Genomic DNA, 23,495 nt, shown 5'->3' on the forward strand with positions numbered 1-23,495 from the left:
CTAAACGTGTTATCCACGACCCTCTCAGCATCGTGAATGCTCAACAACCCATCCACCCGCAGCTCCAGCGCCTCAATGCGGTCTGCTAGTAGCTGCAGATGGATGCATCTCCGGCACACGTGGTCATCAGGGGCAACGGCAGTGTCCCTGAATTCCCACATAGAGCAAGAGGAGCATATCACGGGGCTGGGCTCTCCTGGCATGACCTTCCCTTTAATTAATTTAAATTAATTTGCTATCACCAATTAAATATATCACTAAGGCACTTGTATAGTCTACCAACAGTCCCTGCTATACCAGAAAAGACCCTAGTAACTATAAACTACAGAGTTAAAGTTTAAAAAAGAGAAATACTCACCAACCAATCACTTACCTGCTCCCTGGTGACGTCACACTCTGATTACTTTTTACCTCTCTCCTCTGCTGTTGATTTGGTATACCTCGCTGCTCTCCGGTTTTTATACCGGTCTCCGCCTCCTGCTCCCTGGTCCGATCTGGTCTCGGGCCTCGCTGCTCTCCGGTTTTTATACCAGTCTCCGCCTCCTGCTCCCTGGTCCGATCTGGTCTCGGGCCTCGCTGCTCTCCGGTTTTTATACCGGTCTCCACCTCCTGCTCCCTGGTCCGATCTGGTCTCGGGCCTCGCTGCTCTCTGGTTTTTATACCGGTCTCCGCCTCCTGCTCCCTGGTCCGATCTGGTCTCAGGCCTCGCTGCTCTCCAGTTTTTATACCGGTCTCCGCCTCCTGCTCCCTGATCCGATCTGGTCCAGAACTAGGCATTCCTACAACACCATCATTCATGCAGATTGTTAAAGCAGGGATGTATGGATTTGATTACGTTATTACAGATTGATGCGTGGAATCATATATCTGTAGTTTACGTTTATAGTTATAGATTTGAATTCTGTCCTGTGCTTTATATTTATATTGCTTTCAGTGCAGGACTGGTGGTACAGTTCCTAGCTTCTCGCCATTTAAAAAATACTCTGATCTATCTTTCTAGGTCCAAAGTGGATGACCTCACACTTTCCCACTTTAAGCTTCATCTGCCACAGTTTTCTATCCTTTCACCTGTAAGCTGTAAAAATACTGGGATCGATACCCTGACAAGAGCATTCATCAAGGGTGCCAGACAAATCCTTAACGCTTCACCTTCACTCCGTGTCAGGAACCGTCTGGGATTTACCACCCGGTTTATGCCTAGGAGTTAATGATGCCTACATTTGGCTTGCCAAACTGTCTTACATCAACCAGCTTGGATTATATTGGCATTTACACTACCAATCTCCCATCAGGATCCGATGAGTGGATACTGAGTAACTCAATTAACCCTTTCTTGCCAATTATCCAAGAGGAAGTCAGACAACAAAGTCATGAACTAACAATTGCTTAACAATCTAATTGATAGATTAGGTGAGTGGGCAAAACTGTGGCAGGTGAAGCTTAATGTGGGAAAGTGTGAGGTCATCCACTTTGGACCTAGGAAGATAGATCAGGGTATTTTTTAAATGACGAGAAGCTGGGAACTGTGGATGAGCAGAGAGATTTAGGGGTCCAAGTATAGAAATCACTGAAAGTTAGTGAACAGGTACAAAAAAATAATTAAAAAGTCTAAAGGAATGTTGGCCTTTATCTCAAGAGGGTTGGAAGTTATGTTACAGTTGTATAGAGCTCTGGTCAGACCCCATCTGGAGTATGGAGTTCAGTTCTGGGCACTGCATCCCAGGAAGGATATATTGGCCTTGGAGAGGGTACAACGCAGATTAACAAGAATGATACCAGGGCTAAAAGGGTTGAATTATGAGGATAGGTAGAATAGACTAGGCTTGTATTCCCTTAAATATAGAAGATTAAGGGGTGATGTAATTGAGGTGTATAAGATGATTAAAGTATTTGATAGGATAGATAGAGAGAAATTATTTCCTCTGGTGGGGGGAGTCCAGAACAAGGGACATAACCTGAAGATTAGAGCTAGGCCATTCAGTGGTGATGTCAGAAAGCACTTCTTCACACAAAGGGTAGTGGAAATCTGGAACTCACTCCCACAAAAAGCTGTTGAGGCCAGGTCAATTGCAAATTTCAAAACTGAGATTGATAGACTTTTGTTAGGCAAGGGTATTAAGAGTTATGGAAGGCAATGGATGGAGTTAAGATTCAGATCAACCATGAACTAATTGAATGGCAAAACATGCTCAAGGGGCTGAATGGTTTACTCCTGTTCTTATGTTTATTAACCTTAGAATTACAGTTAACAGTACTTAAACTTAGAGTATGCAAATAATTCATAGATAATTGACAAAATAAAAAACAAAGTTTACGAAGGCAGTTCTACATGTCACAGTAATTAGCTTGATTTCTAAACATCATGCATTCAGTAGTATAGTCTGATTGGTCACAGTGCAGGCATTGGTGCTCCCAATTGGCAGGGAACTGTCTTCACAAACTTTGGTTCAGCGGAGAGGACGATGCAGAGCAGTGCCATCTGCTGCAAGGAGACTTGCACCTAAAATGCAGCATAGGGCTGTCACAGCCAATGCTAGTGACAAGCAGCTGTAGCATGTCCCCTGCCTTCCCCTCATTAGCATAAAAATTCCATGGTCCCTTTTAAGAGGGTGGAAGGGAGGTAGGGCAGGACTTCTGCCTGCCACTTGGCCTGTCGTGACCCTGTCCTGGTTATAGTTATTTCCATTGGCCCTTTGAATTTTTGTGGGTGAGCCATGGGTGGATGTTCTGTCACCCCACCCCCCCATACATTAAGGGACATATCTGGAGGAGATTGCATGCTACCCTTGACAGTTGGTGAGATGCCCTAAGAGGTGCCAAACCTTTACTAGGGAAAGATAATTGATCCCAGAGAGGACAGTTTACCTTCTCCGAGAGGCCTGCCTGCCCCACTGGGAGCAGAAGATCCAAAGAAGCAAATTCTCTTCAGGGCTTTGATGGGCCAACTTTTTACCATCAGAGCAGCATGGCATTACTATGACATACCAGCTGGTGGTTTGGGGCATGCACCGCTGATATACCTGCTCCAGCCATGCCAATGACCTCGTTCCCAAGATTTGGGGTATGGTCTCCAGCATGGGGCTAGAGTGGGCAGGGATTCTGCTCCACTGCACTTGTGCTGTGGAGTGGACCCTCAGGAATTTTGAGGCCCATTATTTTCCTGGATCTGTCACCAGCCTAAAGGTTACAATCATTTTATACCGGTGGCTTCCGATTCTGCACGCATCTCTTATACTGCAATAAATGATGTCAATTAAGCATGGAAATGAACACAGTGAAATAGGTATCTGGGTGTGCTGGGAGCTTCAGCTGCTTCAATTAGGAAACAGCTTCTGACTGTGTGAAAAATTGTACATGAATCAGACAAAAAAAAAACAACTGTACCTGGATTCTGTTACTGACTGAAAGAATTTCATGCATTACCAGTAGGTGCTATTTCAATATTAAAAAAATAGATTCATAGTCACAGTTAAATATTTTCATCATTTGTAGCTAACACTAAAAATACCTTCGACACAGCATAATAACGTTTACATCTATCTTTTGTTTCATGTATATGTGATTATTAAATTCTGTATGTCATGCAGTTATAAATGAAACACTTTTCCATACAACTACTGCAAGACCAGGTTATCTCAGTCAAGAAATAACAACAACTTGCATTTATACAGCACCTTTAACGTAGTAAAAACGTCCCAAGGCATGTCACAGGCGTGTTATAAAATAAAATGCTGATAAAATGTGATTTCTAAATTAAAGGCTCATTTTAACCTAGGAAAGCAAGCACAGTCCAGCACATACTAACTATCCTTTGGACAGAGTAACAAATGTAAATCGATTACTGCAATAAAATAAATTTACTTTCAAAGGAAGGATAATTGAAAATAGATAAAGAAGGGTCAAGGATAAAGCTGTCGGAGTGGAATTTAGTTAACTTCAGTGAGATTTAAGGGGACTTAACCGGATTAATACTTTGGAAGAAAATGGCATATCAATCAATGGATCAGCAGTGCGACATATTTAAATATGAGATGCATAAAGTACATGCTAAATAATTTATGACACAGAATAAAGTGAGTGCATCAAAGACTGGGGTTCCACGGGCAAATAGGTTAGAACAAAACTGTTTTTAAGAAGAGACATGTGCTAACGATAGGGGGAATAATGCAGAAGAAAACTAGGAGAATTATAGAAAGCATACTAAGGGAGCAAAATGAAAGGTTTGGAAAGTTAACTGAGTTATGGAGAAAGATTTATTGTCATCATAAAAAAGAAATAGCAAGTGGTTTTATAAGCACATAAGAAGTAAAAGAATAGTCAAAGAAAGGGTGATCATCTCAGATACAAAGGTCTCGATTTTAAACCCCCACCCCCCCGACAGGCAGGAGAGTGTCTGGGGGAGGGGTTAAAATATCAGGATCGACCAACCTGACCCCATTCACGACTGCTGTAATAATTGCGCTGGTGATTCTGGGGGGCGGGGGGTGCTACTTGACAACAACTTGTACAGCAACAATTGTATTTATATAGCGCCTTTAATGTAGTAAAACATCCTAAGGTGCTTCACAGGAGCATTATAAAATAAAATTTGACACTGAGCCACATAAGGAGATATTCGGGCAGATGACCAAAACCTTGGTCAAAGAGGAAGGTTTAAAGGAGCGTCTTAAAGGAGGAATGAGAGGTAGAGAGGTGGAGAGGTTTAGGGAGGGGATTCCAGAGCTTAGGGCCTTGGCAGCAGGAGGCACGGCCGCCATTGGTGGAGCAATTAAAATCAGGGATGCTCAAGAGGCCAGAATTAGAGGAGCGCAGATATCGCAGAGGACTGTGGGGCTGGAAGAGATTACAAAGATAGGGAGGAGCGAGGTCATGGAGAGATTTGAAAAACAAGGATGAGAATTTTAAAATCGAGGTGTTGCTTAACCGGGATCCAATGTAGGCCAATGAGCAAAGGGGTGATGGGTGAATGGGACTTGGTGGAAGTTAGGACACGGGCAGCAAAGTTTTGGATGACTTCATGTTTATGGAGGGTAGAACGTGGGAGGCCAGCCAGGAGTGCATTGGAATAGTCAAGTCTAGAGGTAACAAAGGCATAGATGGGGGTTTCAGCAGCAGATGAGCTGAGGCAGGGTTGGAGACGGGCAATGTTACAGAGGTGGAAATAGGTGGTCTTAATGATGGCATGGATATGTGGTCAGAAGCTCATTTCAGGGTCAAATGTGTCACTAAGTTTGCGAACAATCTAGTTCAGACTCAGACAGGTGCTAGGGAGAGGGATGGAGTCGGTGCCTATGGAACGGAGTTTGTGGTGGGGACCGAAGACAATGGCTCCAGTCTTCCCAATATTGAATTGGAGAAATTTCGGGTGTCGTCAGTGTACATTTGGAAACTGACGCTGTGTTTTTGGATGATGTTGCCAAGGGGCAGCATGTAGATGAGAAATAGGAGGGGGCCAAGGATAGATCCTTGGGGGACCCCAGAGGTAACGATGCGGGAGCAGGAAGAAAAGCCATTGCAGGTGATTCTCTGGCTACAATTAGATAGATAAGAATGGAACCAGGCGAGTGCAGTCCCACCCAGCTGGACGACGGTGGAGAGGCGTTGGAGGAGGATGGAGTGGTCAACCATGTCAAAGGCTGCAGACAGGTAGAGAAGGATGAGGAGAGATAGTTTACCTTTGCCACAGTCACATAGGATGTCATTTGTGACTGTGGTAAGAGCCATTTTGGTACTGTGGCAGGGGCTGAAACCTGATTGGAGGAATTCAAACATGGAGTTCCGAGAAAGATGGAATGCACGGATTTAGGAGGTGCCAACACATTCAAGGACTTTGGAGAGGAAAGGGAGGTTGGAGATGGGATGGTAGTTTGCAAGGATGGAGGGGTCAAGTGTTGAGTCCCAATATTTACGGGGAGGCGGGAAGGATGCGGGGAAGGCTGAAAATGGCCAAAGAACCTAGCAAGCCCTGGGACATTGAGATCCTGCCAAATTTGATGGCAAGACCTCATTATCACTTAATTTTGTTCCATGTCCCGCCCAGCAGCCTGTCAGCCTGGCCAGTGGCTGGGAGAATAAGCCAGCAGCAGGAGGCCACAGCCTTGGGGACAGTCCTTGGCAAACGGGACATGGGGGAGGGAGGTTGCCGATTAGCAGGGGTGGCGGCCAAATTCTTCCTTGAGTGGCTGAGAGGAGCATTCCTGCTGCGAAAGGCCCTTAATTTGTGGAGCCAGCAGCTCCCACTTCCCTATCATTGCCGGGTTTCCCCACCCTTAGGAAACCCATGCAGCAACAGTGAATTTTATAACGGACTCCCAATTGCACTGTGAGAACCCAATTTAAATATACTAATTATGTAGGCGGGACATTCAGATGCCCCAATATCCACCTCCGTAAAAAGAGCAATGGGCACGTGCGTGGCGTGTTCCCCATATTTAAGTCTTTAACCCCACCTAAGCCTCTCCCGCCCATCATGAGGGAGTTAATATCAAGGTCATTATGTGTATTGTTTCATGTATCAAAAGAATAGTAGTGTACGATTCACTGTTTTGTACTGTGTGTTGTTCATTTATTTGTTTTATGTAAACAACTGGCCTTGAAATTGCTCAGCCATTTTGGTGGACTCCTGTCTTAACTCCTGCAGAACAGCTGCAAGCTGCACCATGACCCAGAAATGCCATGGTCCAGACTCAAGGTAGACTTTCCAATGGCTTTGCTTTGGGGCAGAATCCCTGCCTGCCCCCAAAAGACGACTAACGTGGTGGGGGGGGGGGAGCATGGGGTGGTGGGGGCTGAGGGTTAGGGACTCCCTACACTGGGAATTCCCATGTCCTTGGCCTCAAAGTAACTTGTCAGAAACTTGAAGGTTGGTATGTTTAGTGAGATGAGGTGTATCACTCTCCTGCGGAGCACAAGGATCAGGGTCCAGGCCAGGGATGCAACCTTGAACCCCTGAAGTTAAGTTTACTTTATTTTTAATTAAAGATATTATCAGCCCAAAAGCAGACTGACTGGGCCACAACAGTCATCTTTCTTGGGAGGGAAGTTAGGCACCCAGTCCTCAGATGGCAGCAGACATGAATGAATAGGCATGCATCATTAGGGGTGTATCTTGGCAATATTTAAATAGGGTGATCGCATTCTCCAGTGGAGTCAGTACCAGAGGCAGGTACAATCCTGGCATAACTACAATTTCATGTCTACTATCTCTTGCTTTAGAGCCTGAGTTTTTTTTAAATTTGCAATCAGGAGGTGGGTGCCCCTGGCAAAGCTGCATTTATTGCCTATTCCTAGATGCCCTGAGAAAGTGATATACTTGTTTTAATAACTGAGTAGCTTGCTAGGGCATTTCAATGGGCATTAACAGTCAACCACATAACATGCAACTGGAGTCTCCAGATCACACAATTACATTGATGTTACTATACACAAATAGACCATTTGGCTCAACAAATCCATGTCAGTGTTTACCCTCCATGCGAGCATATTTAGGGGTAGTATATTTCTTTCCATGGTGCAGAGTGATAGTCTTCTGGTGCGGTCACTGGGTCTCATTATTATTTACCTAGATATTAGGCAGAAGAAAAGCTCTCTGGATCAGAGGAGGCGCAAGGTCCCCTTATGGGAGTGGTCGGTAACACTGAACACAAGAACAGATCTGGTGTAAAAGCCCCAAAACTTGACGGGAATTAAAATTGGAAAAGTCTTCAGCCCAGATGGCAAATATCCAGACTACCGCAGAGGCGCTAATCATAATTTTCCTAAAACATTGGGAGGAATTCTGTCAAGGGACTGGAATATGACAAATCTTCCACCCATTCTGAGGATGGAGTTTATGAATTCTCACCTGTGTTGAGGTGTCTCATCTGCCATATTGGAGAATCACTGGTGCGCTGCCCACAATTTTTTGGAAAGTGCTGGTGCCTGCCAAGGATTCCAAAAATCTACCCCTGGAGTCTATAATGCAGGACGGCATTACTGAGCACTCAGAAGGACATGGCTTAATCAGGGAAAGTCTGCAGGCATTTGTAAACACCAGATCATGCTTGATTAGCTTAGTTGAATTTTTTGAAGGAATCAGAATGTATAGATAAAGGGAATACAGCCAATTTCACAATATGGATTTTCAGAATGCATTTGATAGATGCCACATAACTGGTAATATTCTTACCCAAGTAAAGGAATAGAGAGATCAAAAGGCACAGGTCTGTAGATCTTTAAATGTTGGAGTGTAAATTGATAAGTCCCAAAAAAAAGGAACTGGGATTCTGGGCTTTATATATTGGCCATGAAATATAAAAGCAAGGAAGTGATGTTGACATTGTACAAACCATTGCACAGAATGCAGTGCTGGGCACCCCATTATAGGAAGGATGTTACAGCCCTGGAAAGGGCATAGACTCAGAATTATCACTGGAGGAACAAAGGGGGAAATTAGAATAATTTATTTTCCTACATGAGGGTTATTCGAACATGGACTGCTTTACCACAAGTAGTTATTGGGGAAGTAATGATATATCATTTAAAAGGGAATCGGGTAAATATTTGAAAAAAGGATATGGGGAAAGGGCAAGGAAATGGGATTAGAATAAATATTTTCAGTTGAAAAGCTAGTGCTGGTACATACATAATTAGCCAAATAGCTTCCTTCTGTGTTTGTTTCCATGAACTGAGACAAAATAATTATAGAAATTCAAAATGTATTTTCATGTCGTCTTGTATTTCATTAGAAGCACATTAAGAGGACAAACGCATTCCATTTATGAGACGTCTATGTTACCATGACAACAAACATGACCTTTTCCTATAAGAAAGGTTGGGTAGAAATAAAAATTTTCTCCAATGTTTTTGTTTTATTAAATAAAAATTACCAACTTGCTTTTCTTAGAGCAGTATCGCTTAGATTATTAGCATGCAATCAGAACTTGGCCTATGCCTCCATGTCCTAATTACAGCTAGTCTCCAAGGGGAAACATTTATAAATCTGTGCCTACAGTGCTTATAATTGTATAATATGATAATCTAGGAATTAAGCTCATTGTTTTCAGTTAGCAGAATCAGAATTGCATAAAGTGTGCAGCATAGCCAGAGCAGGCCACTTTCGCAACAGGGTCATGACAGGCCCTAGCTATCTCAACTCATTTGTACTTGTCTCAGGCTGAATCAAAAAGCTAACCTGAATTTGAACAAACCTGGTTTAGGTCAAACCTGTTTAGATTCAGAGGTGATTCAAAAGGCCATTCCTGAAAAAAAGTCAAATGCTTATGGAGAAAGTATCAATCCATAAATATGTGGAATCATTGCCTCTTGTCACTAGAATCATGTTCTAGTGATGGTGACTAGGAATGATTATTCAAGAGGTGGTACCCTGCAAATATTTTTGTTTAAAAATATTTTTATTGGTAGTTTTGCAATTTAAGTGTGATTTTCAGTGATCTAATATGATTGTGGGTAGTTAAATATCAGATTCCTGTGTTCGATTCTCAGTTGTTTTGGCACAAGATAAGCAATTGGAAAAAATGGTTGTTTATGAATTTTCTCCGTATTATTTTAAAAGCCCAGTGGCTGGTGAAAGGTAGGCTTCAAATTTTTGCTGTTAGTTGGTCTGGTTATAATTCTACACTTCCAATTCAGAACATTTTTCATGCCTGTGATTTTCACATAAATTATGTAATTTTGCTTTTGCGTCTCCCCCCTAGGGATATAATTTCCTCCCACCGACAGTTTCTTTTTATGTCATGTTTTCTTGCTCTTCACCCTGTGTCATGCATTACTCCCTGGACTGATGCTGGTACTGCATTACCAGCTGCTAGGATATGCACAAGAATAGCTTGGATCATTTGTCCTCTGATTTTCCCTCACTGTGAAGCAGTCCCAGGTCTCCACTCAAAGGCCCCCTTTGAAATTGAGGTCACAAAAAGAATTAGAGACACATATTTCTGTGTTACCTCTTTTAAGCAGAACACATTGAACTGCCATACTTTAATTCCATTTAAATAGTTTATCTTCATTTATTTTCAATTGACGACAGTAATGTTTGGCAATTATCTGAGTTCATTACTCAATAATAAATACAATCCTTTTGTGTAAATTAGTTTTGATTATTCTAATTTTACATTAATGACTTTACTGCTTTGCTTCTTCATGCTCTTCACATAAGAATTTACATTTTTTGTACCCTTATGTTCTCTGTATAATTTTCCTGGAAATCCACTTACTAGTGATTTAGTTAATGCCATTTTCCATTAGTGAATCATGTTATCCTGCTGTGATAATTGCTTATTTATTTGACTTATTAGTAAAAAAGTGATGTCATGTACACAGTAAGTAGAATTCTGCTACATTAATCATCTTACCAGTGGTACTTTTCAAAATAAATGTTAAACTTTACTATATAAGATGCATAACATTCTAGTTCTGCATTTTAATTTGACAAGTGCTTGTGAGCTGCTCCATGGAACATGAACAAATTTGCTCAGCTATGGGTTTGCAAAACTTTAGAAAAATACAATAGCTTTTTTTTTTAATGGACTGATTGATACCTGTCCTGAACTCCTGGAAGAAAAGATGGTTAGAGGCAAATGGATAAGGGTACAGTCTGAGGAGCGAATGGGTTCATGGGCTGAAATCCCACGGGAGACCTGTTGGTCTGTCACTGTAATTTTGGCAAGAGACAAGTGGAACCACCCAGAAAATGGCAGAGACCCATTTACACTGGGCCTCTACCATTTCTGGGAGTTTCCGATTTGCCTTACTCCACGGGTTCCTGCTCCAGTGGCTCAGTCAGGATCTGGCGTATCTGTGGAGGCTGGTACATCGAGTGAGTTGAGGTGCACCAGCCTCCACATTTATGAATGTAGGCCTGGACCCCCCCAAAGAAATCCTCTACATTTTCTGGGGGGGTGATAAAAGGCAGATCAGCCTTGCTCAAGGAGTACATGGCTGGAGTCTGGGCAGGGGTTACCCCTGCCCACTATATAGCAGGTGGGCACCAGAATCTTTGGCCGCATGGAGCAGGTGGGTGCCAGAGATGTGCCCACAATGGCACATGCTCTAACCTGCCCCATGCCAATTAGATGACCTCTTACTGAGTCTGCAAAATCCACTGCCATATTAGTTAAGTAGGAGATGGTCGTCTGAGGTTGAGGCAGATTGTTGGAGCAGTGTAGCGGAATCTTTACTCTGTATCTGACCTAGCTACACCTGACTTGGAAGTGCATAATGCTAATACTGGGTGCATAAAATGTCAAAATATTCCATTCCCCAGCACTATTATCCCTCACATTGATGAGCACAAAACAATGTGCTTGGCCCTGAAATTTCTCAGATCATGATTATGGTGGTTACACTGGAATTACGCCTAGGAGGCTGTCTAGCATTGAACCCGCCAAAGGTTGAGAGATCAGTGAAAGGGCAATTCACTTACATGAGACAGGCGGGCTTGAGCACCACTTCGGGTGTATCTTTGGTGCCCTGTCTATGTTGGCTGGAAACTCTGGCACCAGCCAGTGTTGGGGAGGGTTTCTCAGGCCCTGGACCTCAGCCATTATCTCTTCAGCTCCTTGAGCATGGGGGCCAACCTGCATAAACTTTTGAAAAACTGGTGGTCTGTTGGGCCCACATGTGCCTTTGTGGAGACTGACACCCTTTCACTCACTGGGCTCACTTGTAAGGGACAGGCAGCGGTTCTGCCCATTACAAGACATTGCTGGAGCATTTGCCTTGGCCATTTGCATGGTGCTCTGAGGGGGCAGGCTGGATGTCTGCCATGTGCTGCTGTCCTCGGGTATGCCACCTGCAGTCATCTACTTTTCATGGGCTTTGTGTGCAAGTTTGTCTTACAATTGTGTGCATTAGGTGAAAGCTAGTATGTGTGGGATGTCTCCTAGGTAGCTCAGTTGGCTGCTATAATGCATCTACTGGTGTCACCCTATCAAAGTAGAGAAAAGCTTTTAAGCCAGTAAGGGGAGATACTGCATGATAAGAAGTTAGTGAACCCCTGAGCCACAGTTCAGTATGAAGCACAACTTGTGCAGCAAGTAATATTAGAGGGCCAACTATGCATTGTTGTCCATGCTGCCCAAGAAAGGGACAGTGACGGTTCAGTTACCTTGCCTGCCCTCATCAGATCATTGAACTGGTCAAATTATTACTGTACCTAATCCTCATCCACAGGCCAGTAGGATTCTCTCCAAGTTTTTTATTCGTTTATGCTACTTTTTCAGTTTCTCTTCCATGCATTAATGATAACCCTGAATTTCTGTGGAGTATCTCCAGTCTCCTGTAACTTTGACAGGAAATTGGCAGAATCCCTGTGGAAATTCCAAGGCCAATGTCTTTAAATTAAATTATTGGACAATCTTGCCTACTAATAATATAAATAGGATATTCCTCTAAGTATTTCATTTGTTTTTAACTGTTATTTTTCACTCTAAGCCCGTTTGTTTCATTCTTACTGCTCAAGCACAAGGTGTAAGGGGTCGTTTTAACGAGCTTATGGTGTGCTAGATCGTTTTTCATTTCGCACTGCTCGTGAGCGGTTCCGAAGCGCTCCCCCCTCACCGGTTCTAGACACTGGGCTTATTGCCAGACAACCTTGATGTGTGGTCCAACTTGTGACTCGGAAGACAAATGGATCAGGTGAGACAAGGTGAGTTTTAAATCAGAAATATCTTTATTTTCAAGGAGAATAAACACAGAGAATGCAAGAATCAATTTAGACAAAAATCATTAGCACGTCTCCCAATGGGAACTAAAATTAACACACAAGGAATAACTTTGACTATCTTAAATCATACAACAATTCTTAATCAGCGGTATACTAAAACGGGGGTGGGAAAAGCGCATGAACACATCGAGGGATAAATCACACTCCTGAATTACAAAACCCTTAATGTTATAAACCCTCCCGTTGCTAAAATATACCTCAACTATGTCAGTTAGGTAGAGTTGGGCCTTTATGCTCACCAGATTTTTAAAACCCTCCTGGACCTTGGTACTCCTTGTTACGTCTGGGATCTCCAATCTTCCTTACGGGACCGGCTCCTGGACTCGCTCTCCTGCACAAACTTGGAAGTCCTCCGAACTCCTCGAGCCGTCTCCTCTTCCGCACGGTCTTCGAACTCCTGATGGTACCTGGACTTGGACTTCACTGCTTCTGGTGAATCTTATGGATCTGTCTGAGTCTGGCTGAATCTCTCTCCTGCACAATCTTGAAAGTCCTCCGAACTCCTCGAACCGTCTCCTCTCCACTCGGCCTTCGAACTCCTGATGGTCTTGGATCTGGACTGAACTTCTGAATCTCTCTCCTGCACAATCTTGTGGGTCCTCCTCCCTCTGTCCTTGACCTCGTGTCTGTGTGAATCTGTGATAGATCTGGCTGAATCTCACTGAATGAATGAATGTCTTGCTGTCGATTTTCCCTTCCCAGCTATACTGTTTCCTTGTCCTTATCTCGGCGCCAAATCAGGGGTTTTCTTTTGTCAAGGTAATGGACAGGCTGCTTTGACAAAAGCAAGTACTTTATTTTAATGTCTTGTAAATGAAACTGATGGGATCTATCCTGTGTCCCTCTGAGTTTGGTACAGATAATGGTTTTTTTTCTGTGCTCAGCGATTTCAGAGATGGGTTTGCATTTTGCTAGCAACTAGCGCACCTCCAGGTGCAAATACTTTTGTTTTGACTTCGTTACTACTGTAACCATATTATCATATCAATAGCAGTAAGTTCTGGAATCTTCTAATCGGTGATGACTCAGGCTGCTGTAAGATACTGCTGGTGTGTCCTTTTGAACTGAGCCATGAGAACTGCCAACTCCATCTTGTATTCTCACAAAATGTGGCCATTTCAGGGGTTTTACAATCTAGACTGTATTTTCTGGATTTTGCGAATCCTACAAAGGTCTCCTTCCTGGCATACTCCTTTTGTTTCTTCAACGTGCCTCCTGATCTGTTGCTCCATCTGCTCAATGTCTTCTGAGGCATTTCTCCAGTTCAGCACACTCCATGCAAACAGCTTTACATATCAACATCCAGACCATTGAGAAAGAATATCTCATGACTGCCTCAAGCTGCTTCATATTATCCCATAAAGCAGGAACATGCTGCAGACTGAATATATTCTGATGAGAATCAATATCAGTCCTTACCAGAATACACTGGAAGTACTGGAGGACATTGAAAAAATATAAACTATTATATTATGATTTGTATAACTGACTCGTGTCTATTTTTCAGAATCTTCCGGTCTTGATATGCATCCTCTAAAACATCTTTAATGTAAAATCCTTTATTGGAGTCATATGAATGTCTCAGTACTTAATGTGCTATAGCATGATTAAATTGATGGTGCTATCAATGTCACAACATCACAGTGTTTGGGGTCAAAAATGTTTAAGCTTTCAAAAGTATTGCTTGAAATGAGTCTTGGGAATTTCTATCTCTGCCTTTTGTTAACTTGGCTCAGTAAGTAACTCTTTGGGTTCTGGGTCAGAAGATTACGGGGGCAAAATTGGGTGCCATTGCACCCCCCGTTAGGGCCCCTGGGGGATGCTAACAGGGCGCAAATGGCTTTGCGACTGGGCGCGGCGCTGACATCGACTCCCACCATATTCAGCAGGAGTTTTGCGGCAGTGCTACAGCATTGCGCCCCGATCTCCTCCGCCCGGAGATCGTGACATCATCGCGTGCGCATTGCCCTGGTAGCACCCTGGACCCGAAATTAACTTCCGGCCCCTGCAGCAGCGCCAGTCAAAAACACCGACAGCTGCAGGAGGTGAGCATCGGGCAGCCGGATGCTTCGGGGGCGATGATTAAAGGCAAAACTTACCTTTCTTGTTCCAGTTTCTTTCACGGGTTTCTGCCTGTGATCGATCAGCCTGGCACTCTGCTTGAGTGCCGGGCTGACCGCGTGGGATCGCGGCTGCTTTGGTGGTCCAGGTAGGTAATTTATATATTGCAGAGCCTGCAGCAATGGCCCTTCCCTTTAAGGAAGGGAAGGAGCCTTTGAATGTGGCAGTGCTGCACAGCCCAGTGAGCAGCACTGCTGAAGTCTCCACCCCGCTTGATGCCGATTGCGCTCCAAGAAGGTAGTGGAGCACTTGATTTAGCGCGCCACTTCCTTCCTGGAGTGCAAATCCAAATTTGTTAAAAGTTTAGCAACATTAGTGCCTGGAGCTAATTTTCTCAACTTTTAAAAGTTAGCGCGCCAAACGGGGCAAAAATGAATTTCTCCCCCTATGGTTTCAAACTCCACGCCAGGTTCTGAGCACATAACTGAGGCTGACACTTCCGTATAGTACTGTGTGAGTGCTGCATTGTCAGAGGTGCCATGGTGTGATGGCAAACTAAGGTCCAATCTACTTGTTCCAGATATTAGAGTTCTTACAGGAAGTATTCAAAAATAAGACGGAGCTTTCTTGATGTCCTGGTCAACATTTCTTACTCAACCAGTACCATGAATAAAATTGGTCGCTCATTGCTGTTTATGGGTCATTGCTGTCATATTAGCCTACATAATCACAACACTTCAAAATAATTGATTGTGTGAAGTACTTAGAGACATTTTAACATGATGAGGTGTCAAGTAAAAGCAAGTATTATTTCTTTATTATACACATTAGCCCCATTTTAGGACTGTTTAAAATATAATCCTGGGTTGACAGCTTCAACTTTAGTTGAAGTTTTTCAACAAATATTGTTTGGTGGACTTTTTTCTTCTTTAACAATGATGACACACTTTTTCTGAAAGGACATTGTTTGGTGCAAAACCATCATGTGATTTATGAAATTCTGCCCTGGGCAGGGAGCCTCAACTGCCAGGAGCACGTATTAGGAAATTATAGGCATATTCCTCAGAATTTTACAACCATTCATTTTATGGATGGAAAACCATAGGCAGCGGGCTGGTGGTTTCTGGAGATGTGCTCCAGATGGATGCGGCTACCTTGCGCACATTTGTATTTCCTCACCTGGGAATGTTTGGTTAAACTTATTGTACCTGAATTTCCATAGGGATTCTCTGGATCTCCTGCTGCAACTTCAGGGGGAGATCAGCAGAGCTCCCAAGTAATCTGAATAAACCAGCAATTTTAGACATTTACACATGCTGCGGGAGCCCTGCTGATCGTCTGTCAAAGTTATGACAGGAGATTGGGAGAAGCTCCCCATGGAAATTTTGGATTATTTTGTTTGCTTTTCAATTGCAGTTGAAAGGGTAATGGAGCCAAAATTGCATGGCCATTCCATCGGACTCCCATCATGATCACCGGATCATAAACTTGCCCTAGGATTTCCTGTGGCCTTATCTACTGCGCCAAGGAAGGCCATTGATGCAGTTCTCCCATTCTCGGCCTCAAAGGGACCTGGAGGCCAGTGCAGTAAGGAAGAGGAGGTGTACTAGCCTCTGATGGGGTGGTTGGGGGGTGCGGGGTTGATTGGCTGGAATTATGGTCTAGACCCCTTAAGATTTCAAAGGTAATTTTTAAAAATGTATTTACATACATTTGCACAATGGCTTGTAGATATCTGTAACTGAATCTATCTTTTTCATTTTCTAGGGCAAAGTTCAGCTGCAGAGATGAAGTCTAAAGGTTGGTCACCTGAATAAAAATCTTCACATTTTTGTTGTAAAAATAGCCAATTTGAGTCATTTGTTTTGTAGAAACTTGCTATGAATTGTACTTTTGAAATGAGAAAGTATCATTAATTTGAGTTAGCCTGGGTTGTCCTGAAAATTGGAGTTCTGATTAGTCCCAGAATCTATTGGCCCAGAATTTGTTGGAGTGGAGCATTTCACAGCAGCCTGGTTAGTTAGACCTTTTGCTGCACATTTCAGTTCAAAAAAATTTTGCCTTGTAAGTTGCTGGAAGTGTGAGCTGATAACGGCGCAGTGAGGGCAACGGCCCATCTAGGACCTTGGTGAACAACAAGACAAATAGTGTATCTCCTTAATCAATTAGATTTAAGGATTGAGAAATAAACAGATAAGGACTGAGAAGGAAGATGAATTAGTGGGTGAATTGAATATCAAATCAGGTATAGAAAGAGAAATAAAGGGAGGCGAAGAGCAATTGAATTAAGAGAGAGAGAAAAGAGACATAAAGGAAAAGTAAGGGGAAAAAATGCATTTTTAAAATCCCCAACAAATCACTACCTGAAGGAGTAAGACTCCACACTTTTAATTGTTCACTTTTGGGGCCAGAGATGTTGATTGGCAGACATTAACAATTATCACGTTGTTAAATGGGTACTTACGTTATTAGTTACTGGTCTTAACCTTCTGTGGCCAGCTTAATGGGCAAATAATGTGTAAATGCAACAACTTCAGATGGAGTTTAATGTGGGAAAATGCGAGGTTATCCACTTTGGTAGGAAAAATAAAAAAGCAAATTTATTATTTAAATGGGGAGAGATTACAAAATGCTGAGGTACAGAGGGATCTGGGGGTCCTTGTACAGGAATCACAAAAAGTTAGCATGCAGGTACAGCAAGTTATTAGGAAGGCAAATGGAGTGTGGCCTTTATTGCAAAGGGAATGGAGTATAAAAGTAGGGAAGTCTTGTTACAACTGTACAGGGCATTGGTGAGAACACACCTGGAGTACTGCGTACAGTTTTGGTCTCCTTATTTAAGGAAGGATATACTTGCATTGGAGGCAGTTCAGAGAAGGTTCACGAGGTTGATTCTGCAGATGAAGGGGTTGTCTTATGAAGAAAGGTTGAGCAGGTTGGGCCTATACTCATTGGAGTTTAGAAGAATGAGAGGGGATCTTATTGAAACATATAAGATTCTGAAGGGGCTTGACAGGGTAGATGCAGAGAGGATGTTTCCCCTCATGATGGAATCTAGAACTAGGGGGCATAATTTCAGAATAAGGGGGCACCCTTTTAAATCGGAAATGAGGAGGAATTTCTTCTCTCAGAGGTCCATGAATCTTTCAAATTCTCTTCCCCAGAGAGCTGTGGAGGCTGGGTCATTGAATATATTTAAGGTGGAGATACACAGATTTTTGAACGATAAGGGAATCAAGGGTTATGGGGAATGGGCAGGGAAGTGGAGTTGAGGCCAAGATCAGATCAGCCATGATCTTATTGAATGGCGGAGCAGGCTCGAGGGGCCAAATGACCTACTTCTGCTCCTACGTCTTATGTTCTTATGTTATGTTCATGAAACAGATGGGAAGGTTAAGGGCAAGATGGCATTTTTGCGAAGCTAACGGCAGACCGGCCCAAATCGTTCAGCAACTTGTGGTGATTCGCAAGTCATGGGGTATCTCTTCCTCGCCACAAGTTGCTGGCCGATTTGCATGTTAATCTTTCAGCTACTTTCAACCCATTATGATCTATTTCTTGTTTGATATTTAACTATCTTTGCAATACATCCTAACACCCTATTTGTTTTCACAATAGCCTATTGACACTGGTTGTAGATCTTCAATGACTTATATACTATAACAACCAGGTCCTTCTTCTGTTCAGCTGCCTCGAGCAGGCAACCCTGCATGGTGCACCCTTGCTTGGAGATCCCCCTACCCAAGTGCATCACACTACATTTGTCTACATTTAAAGTCATCTGCCAGACCTGGGGCCATTCCCCTATTGCATCTAGATTTACGTGAAATCTATTTGTTTTCATATAAGGTCCTTACAGCAGAACATAGAAACATAGAAACATCGAAGATAGGAGCAGGAGTAGGCCATTCGGCCCCTTGAGCCTGTTCTGCCATTTAATGAGATCATGGCTGATCATCCAAATTCAGTACCCTGTCCCTGCTTTCTCCCCATATCCCTTGATCCTTTTAGCCTTAAGAAATATATCTAACTCCTTCTTGAATATATTTAATAAGTTGGCCTCAACTGCCTTCTGTGGTAGAGAATTCCACAGGTTCACCACGCTCTGGGTGAAGAAATTCCTCCTCATCTCAGTCCTAAATGGCTTACCCCTTATCTTTAGACTGTGACCCCTGGTTCTGGACTCCCCCGCCATCAGGAACATCCTTCCTGCATCTAGTCTGTCTAGTCCTGTTAGAATTTTATCAGTTTCAATGAGATCCCCTCTCATTCTTCTAAACTCTAGTGAATATTAGCCTAATCGACTCAATCTCTCTTCATACGTCATTCCTGCCATCCCAGGTATCAGCCTGGTGAATCTTCGCCGCACTCCCTCCATGGCAAGAACATCTTTCCTCAGATAAGGCAACCAAAACTACACACAATACTCAAGGTGTGGTCTCACCAAGGCCCTGTACAACTGCAACAAGACATCCTTGCTCATGTACTCGAATCCTGTCGCTATAAAGGCCAACATACCATTTGCCTTCTTAACCGCCTGCTGCACCTGCATGCTTACCTTTAGGACACCCAGGTCTCGTTGCACTTCCCCTTTTCCCAATCTATTGCCGTTCAGATAATAATCTGTCTTCCTGTTTTTGCCACCAAAGTGGATAACCTCGCATTTATCCACATTATACTGCATCTGCCATGTATCTGCCCAATCACCCAACCTGTCCAAATCGCACTGGAGTTTCTCTGCATCCTCCTCACAGCACACATACCCACCCAGCTTTGTGTCGTCTGCAAACTTGGAGATATTACATTTAGTTCCCTCGTCTAGATCATTTATATATATTGTGAATAGCTGGAGTCCTAGCACCGATCGCTGTGGTACTCCACTAGTCACTGCCTGCCACTCGGAAAAAGACCCATTTATTCCAACTCTTTGCTTCCTGCCTGCCAACCAGTTTTCTATCCAAGTCAGTACCTTACCCCCAATCCGATATGCTTTAACTTTGCACGTCAATCTCTTATGCGGGACCTTATCGAAAGCCTTCTGAAAGTCCAAATACACCACATCCACTGGTTCTCCCTTATCTATTCTACCAGTTACATCCTCAAAAAGTTCCAGTCGATTAGTCAAGCATGATTTACCTTTTGTAAATCCATGTTGACTTTGTCCAATCCTGTCACTGTTTTCCAGGTGCTCTGCTATTACATCTTTTATAATGGACTCTAGCATTTTCCCCACTACCGATGTCAGGCTTACTGGTCTATAATTCCCCGTTTTCTCTCTATCACCTTTTTTAAATAGTGGGGTTACATTAGCTACCCTCCAATCCATGGGAACTATTCCAGAGTCTATAGAATTCTGGAAGATGACCAGCAATGCATCTACTATTTCTAGGGCCACTTCCTTAAGTACCCTAGGATGTAGATTATCAGGCCCTGGGGATTTATCGGCCTTCAATCCCATCAATTTCCCTAACCCCATTTCCCTACAAATACTGATTTCATTCAATACCTCCCTCTCATTAGACCCTATGTTCTCCGACATCTCCGAAAGGTTATTTGTGTCCTCCTTTGTGAAGACAGAACCAAAGTATGTGTTTAATTGGTCTGCCATTTCTTTGTTCCCCATTATAAATTCCCCTGATTCTGACTGCAAGGGACCTACGCTTGATTTCACCAATTTTTTTCTCTTCACATATCTATAGAAGCATCTATAGTCAGTTTTTATGTTCCCTGCAAGCTTACTCTCATATTCTATTTTCCCCATCTTAATTAATCCCTTTGTCCTCCTTTGCTGAATCCTAAAGTGCTCCCAATCCTCAATTTTGCTGCTTTGTCTGGCCAATTTATATGTCTTCTCCTTGGATCTTATGCTATCCCTAATTTCCCTTGTTAGCCACGGTTGAGTCACCTTTTTTGTTTTATTTTTATGCCAAACAGGGATGAACAACTTCTGTAGTTCATCCATGCGATCTTTAAATGTTTGCCATTGCCTATCCACCGTCAACCCTTTAAGTAACGTTCCCCAATCCATCCTAGCCAACTCGCGCCTCATACCATCGTAGTTTCCTTTATTTAAATTCAGGACCCTAGTCTCTGAGTCCACTACTTTACTCTCCATCTTAATGAAGAATTCTATCATATTATGATCGCTCCTCCCCAAGGGGCCTCGCACAACAACATTGCTAATGAATCCTTTCTCATTACATAATACCCAGTCTAAGATGGCCTGATCTCTAGTTGGTTCCTCGACATATTGGTCCAGGAAACCATCCCGTATACATTCTAGGAATTCCTCCTCCACAGTATTTTTACTAATTTGGTTAGCCCAATCTATATGTAGATTGAAGTCACCCATGATAACTGCTGTGCCCTTATTGCACGCGTCTCTAATTTCCCATTTAATGCCATCCCCAACCTCAGCATTACTGTTTGGGGGTCTGTATACAACTCCCACTAATGTTTTCTGCCCCTTGGTAGTTCTCAGCTCTACCCATACAGATTCCACATCATCAGAGCTAATATCCTTCCTTACTATTGTGTTAATCTCCTCTTTAACCAGCAATGCTACTGCACCTCCTTTTCCTTTTTGCCTGTCCTTCCCGAATATTGAATACCCCTGGATGTTGAATTCCCAGCCTTGGTCACCCTGGAGCCATGTCTCCGTAATTCCAATTACATCATATCCGCTTACATCTATTTGTGCAGCTAATTCATCCACCTTATTACGAATGCTCCTCGCATTAAGACACCAAGGGCTAGAAATTCAGTTGGTTGCGCCAGCCGTTAGTGCCTTAGGAGGAGTAGATGTCGAGCGCTAGGCGCTTAGTGCCCGGGCGCAGCGCGATCTGCGCCTCGCCCCAACTTCATTAGACATTTAGCGCCGGCGCAAATTCTTTGCGCGCGCTCAGCTGCGCGCGCAGATCATGACACCATTTCCTCGTGCAACGCCCTTTGTGCGCCCCCAACCGGAACTTCAGTCACGCTGGCCCATTGTGCGCCTGGCGTCCCTAGCGACTGTTGAGTGGAACAGTGCTCAGCCGATGCAGGCCGCGGGGAGCGCAAATTAAAGGGGACGTCACCTGCACTATAAAAGGCTGCCATTTTGCAGCACTCATTCTTGTGAAACGGATCTTTGAAGAGAGACCAAGGTAGAGAGCTTACTGCTTTGGCCCAACACTAGGACAGGTACTTCTGGCTTCAGGCCACAGCTTTGCAATTGTCTTTGCCTTCATTCATATCTCATTGTTTGCCAGCATATTATGGGGGCTGCAATGGGTGTCAACGCTGGCTTTCACAATTACATCCAAAGTGCTCACAGACGCCGTGAGAGAGTGCGAGCCCTGGCTAGATGGAGAGGGGGCAACAGGCGTCGCCAAGGGAGGCCTTACCCACCCAGGGTCTACCACCAGCAGTTCTCCTATCTCAACATGTCTGATGACCAGTGTGTTAGGAGGCTGCGATTCCGAAGGGAGGTGGTCACAGAGATCTGCCAGCTGCTTCGGAGAGATCTGCAGCCACAGCTGAGGTGCAGGACGTCTCTGTCGGTGGCAGTGAAGGTGACGGTGGCTCTCAACTTCTATGCCACCGGCTCCTTCCAATCCGCTGCTGGGGACATTGCTAACATCTCCCAGTTCGCCGTGCATTGCTGCATCCGCCAGGTGACCAATGCCCTTTTCAGAAGGAGACGTCAGTTCATCTCCTTCCCCATGACCCTGGACAAGCAGCAACAGCGTGCAATGGGATTTGGAAGAATAGCGGGCTTCCCCATGGTGCAGGGCGCCATTGACTGCACGCATGTGGCTTTGCGGGCACCTGTGGAGAATGCCGAGGAATACCGCAACCGGAAGGGCTACCATTCGCTGAACGTGCAGCTGGTGTGTGACCACAGGCAGCTCATCCTAGCTGTCAATGCCCGCTTTCCAGGCAGCAGCCACGATGTCTTCATCCTGCGACAGACTACTGTGGCTGACATGTTCCAGGCACAGCCTCACCCATGAGGATGGCTTATCGGGGACAAAGGCTATCCTTTGTGTACCTGGCTCATGACCCCGCTCCGCGCGCCCAGGACCCCTGCTGAAGAGGCATACAACGAGAGCCATCAAGCAACCAGGAACATCATCGAACAAACAATCGGCGTCCTGAAGCAACGGTTCTGCTGCCTGGATCGTTCCGGCGGAGCCCTGCAGTATGCTCCGGAGCGAGCCTCCCATTTCGTGGTTGTTTGCTGCATGCTGCACAACCTGGCTATCCGCAGGACTCAGGCATTGCCACCACAGATTGGAGCACCACCTCAGGAGGAGGAGCAGGAGGAGCAGGAGGAGGAGGACCAGCACAGGAGGGAGGCACAAGGTCCAAGGGCCGCCTGTCGGCGGCTTATTGAACGTAGGTTCTAGGCCCCCTCTCAGGGAATGGCTTGTGCCAATGAAAGAACATGAATGCAGCCGCTCCGCAAGCCCTCAGCCGGTCAAGGCAACAAAAACGTCAAAGTTCAAACATGGACAATCTGATTAAAGAAAATTGTTTATTCCACAAACTCTGTGCCCTTCCCACATGACAAACAAAAACAGAAAAAAAAAACCAAAAACAGTCAGACACATAACTCGCTCCCACAACCTGGAGAGGATTAACAAAACAGTGAAACAAAAATGACCGTCATCCTCGACCTTCATAAAAACAAACACAACATCCTCGGCCTTCATAAAAACAACACATT

At 44.1% G+C, this 23,495-nt stretch overlaps 1 protein-coding gene across 50 annotated transcripts in view; it reads left to right on the forward strand.

Annotated features, from left to right (window-relative positions):
- trdn (triadin) overlaps positions 1-23,495 on the forward strand; it is a 732,832-nt gene that overhangs the window by 689,979 nt on the left and 19,358 nt on the right. For all 50 annotated transcript variants that reach the window (XM_085997256.1, XM_085997227.1, XM_085997243.1 and 47 more), the window contains one exon: positions 16,553-16,585. In XM_085997256.1, the coding sequence (XP_085853382.1) occupies positions 16,553-16,585 (33 nt within the window). The remainder of the gene's footprint in view (positions 1-16,552; positions 16,586-23,495) is intronic.

This window comes from Somniosus microcephalus, chromosome 9 (genome assembly GCF_052327205.1).
Source record: "Somniosus microcephalus isolate GS21.2 chromosome 9, FLI_Smic_1.0, whole genome shotgun sequence".
Classification (NCBI taxonomy): domain Eukaryota; kingdom Metazoa; phylum Chordata; class Chondrichthyes; order Squaliformes; family Somniosidae; genus Somniosus; species Somniosus microcephalus.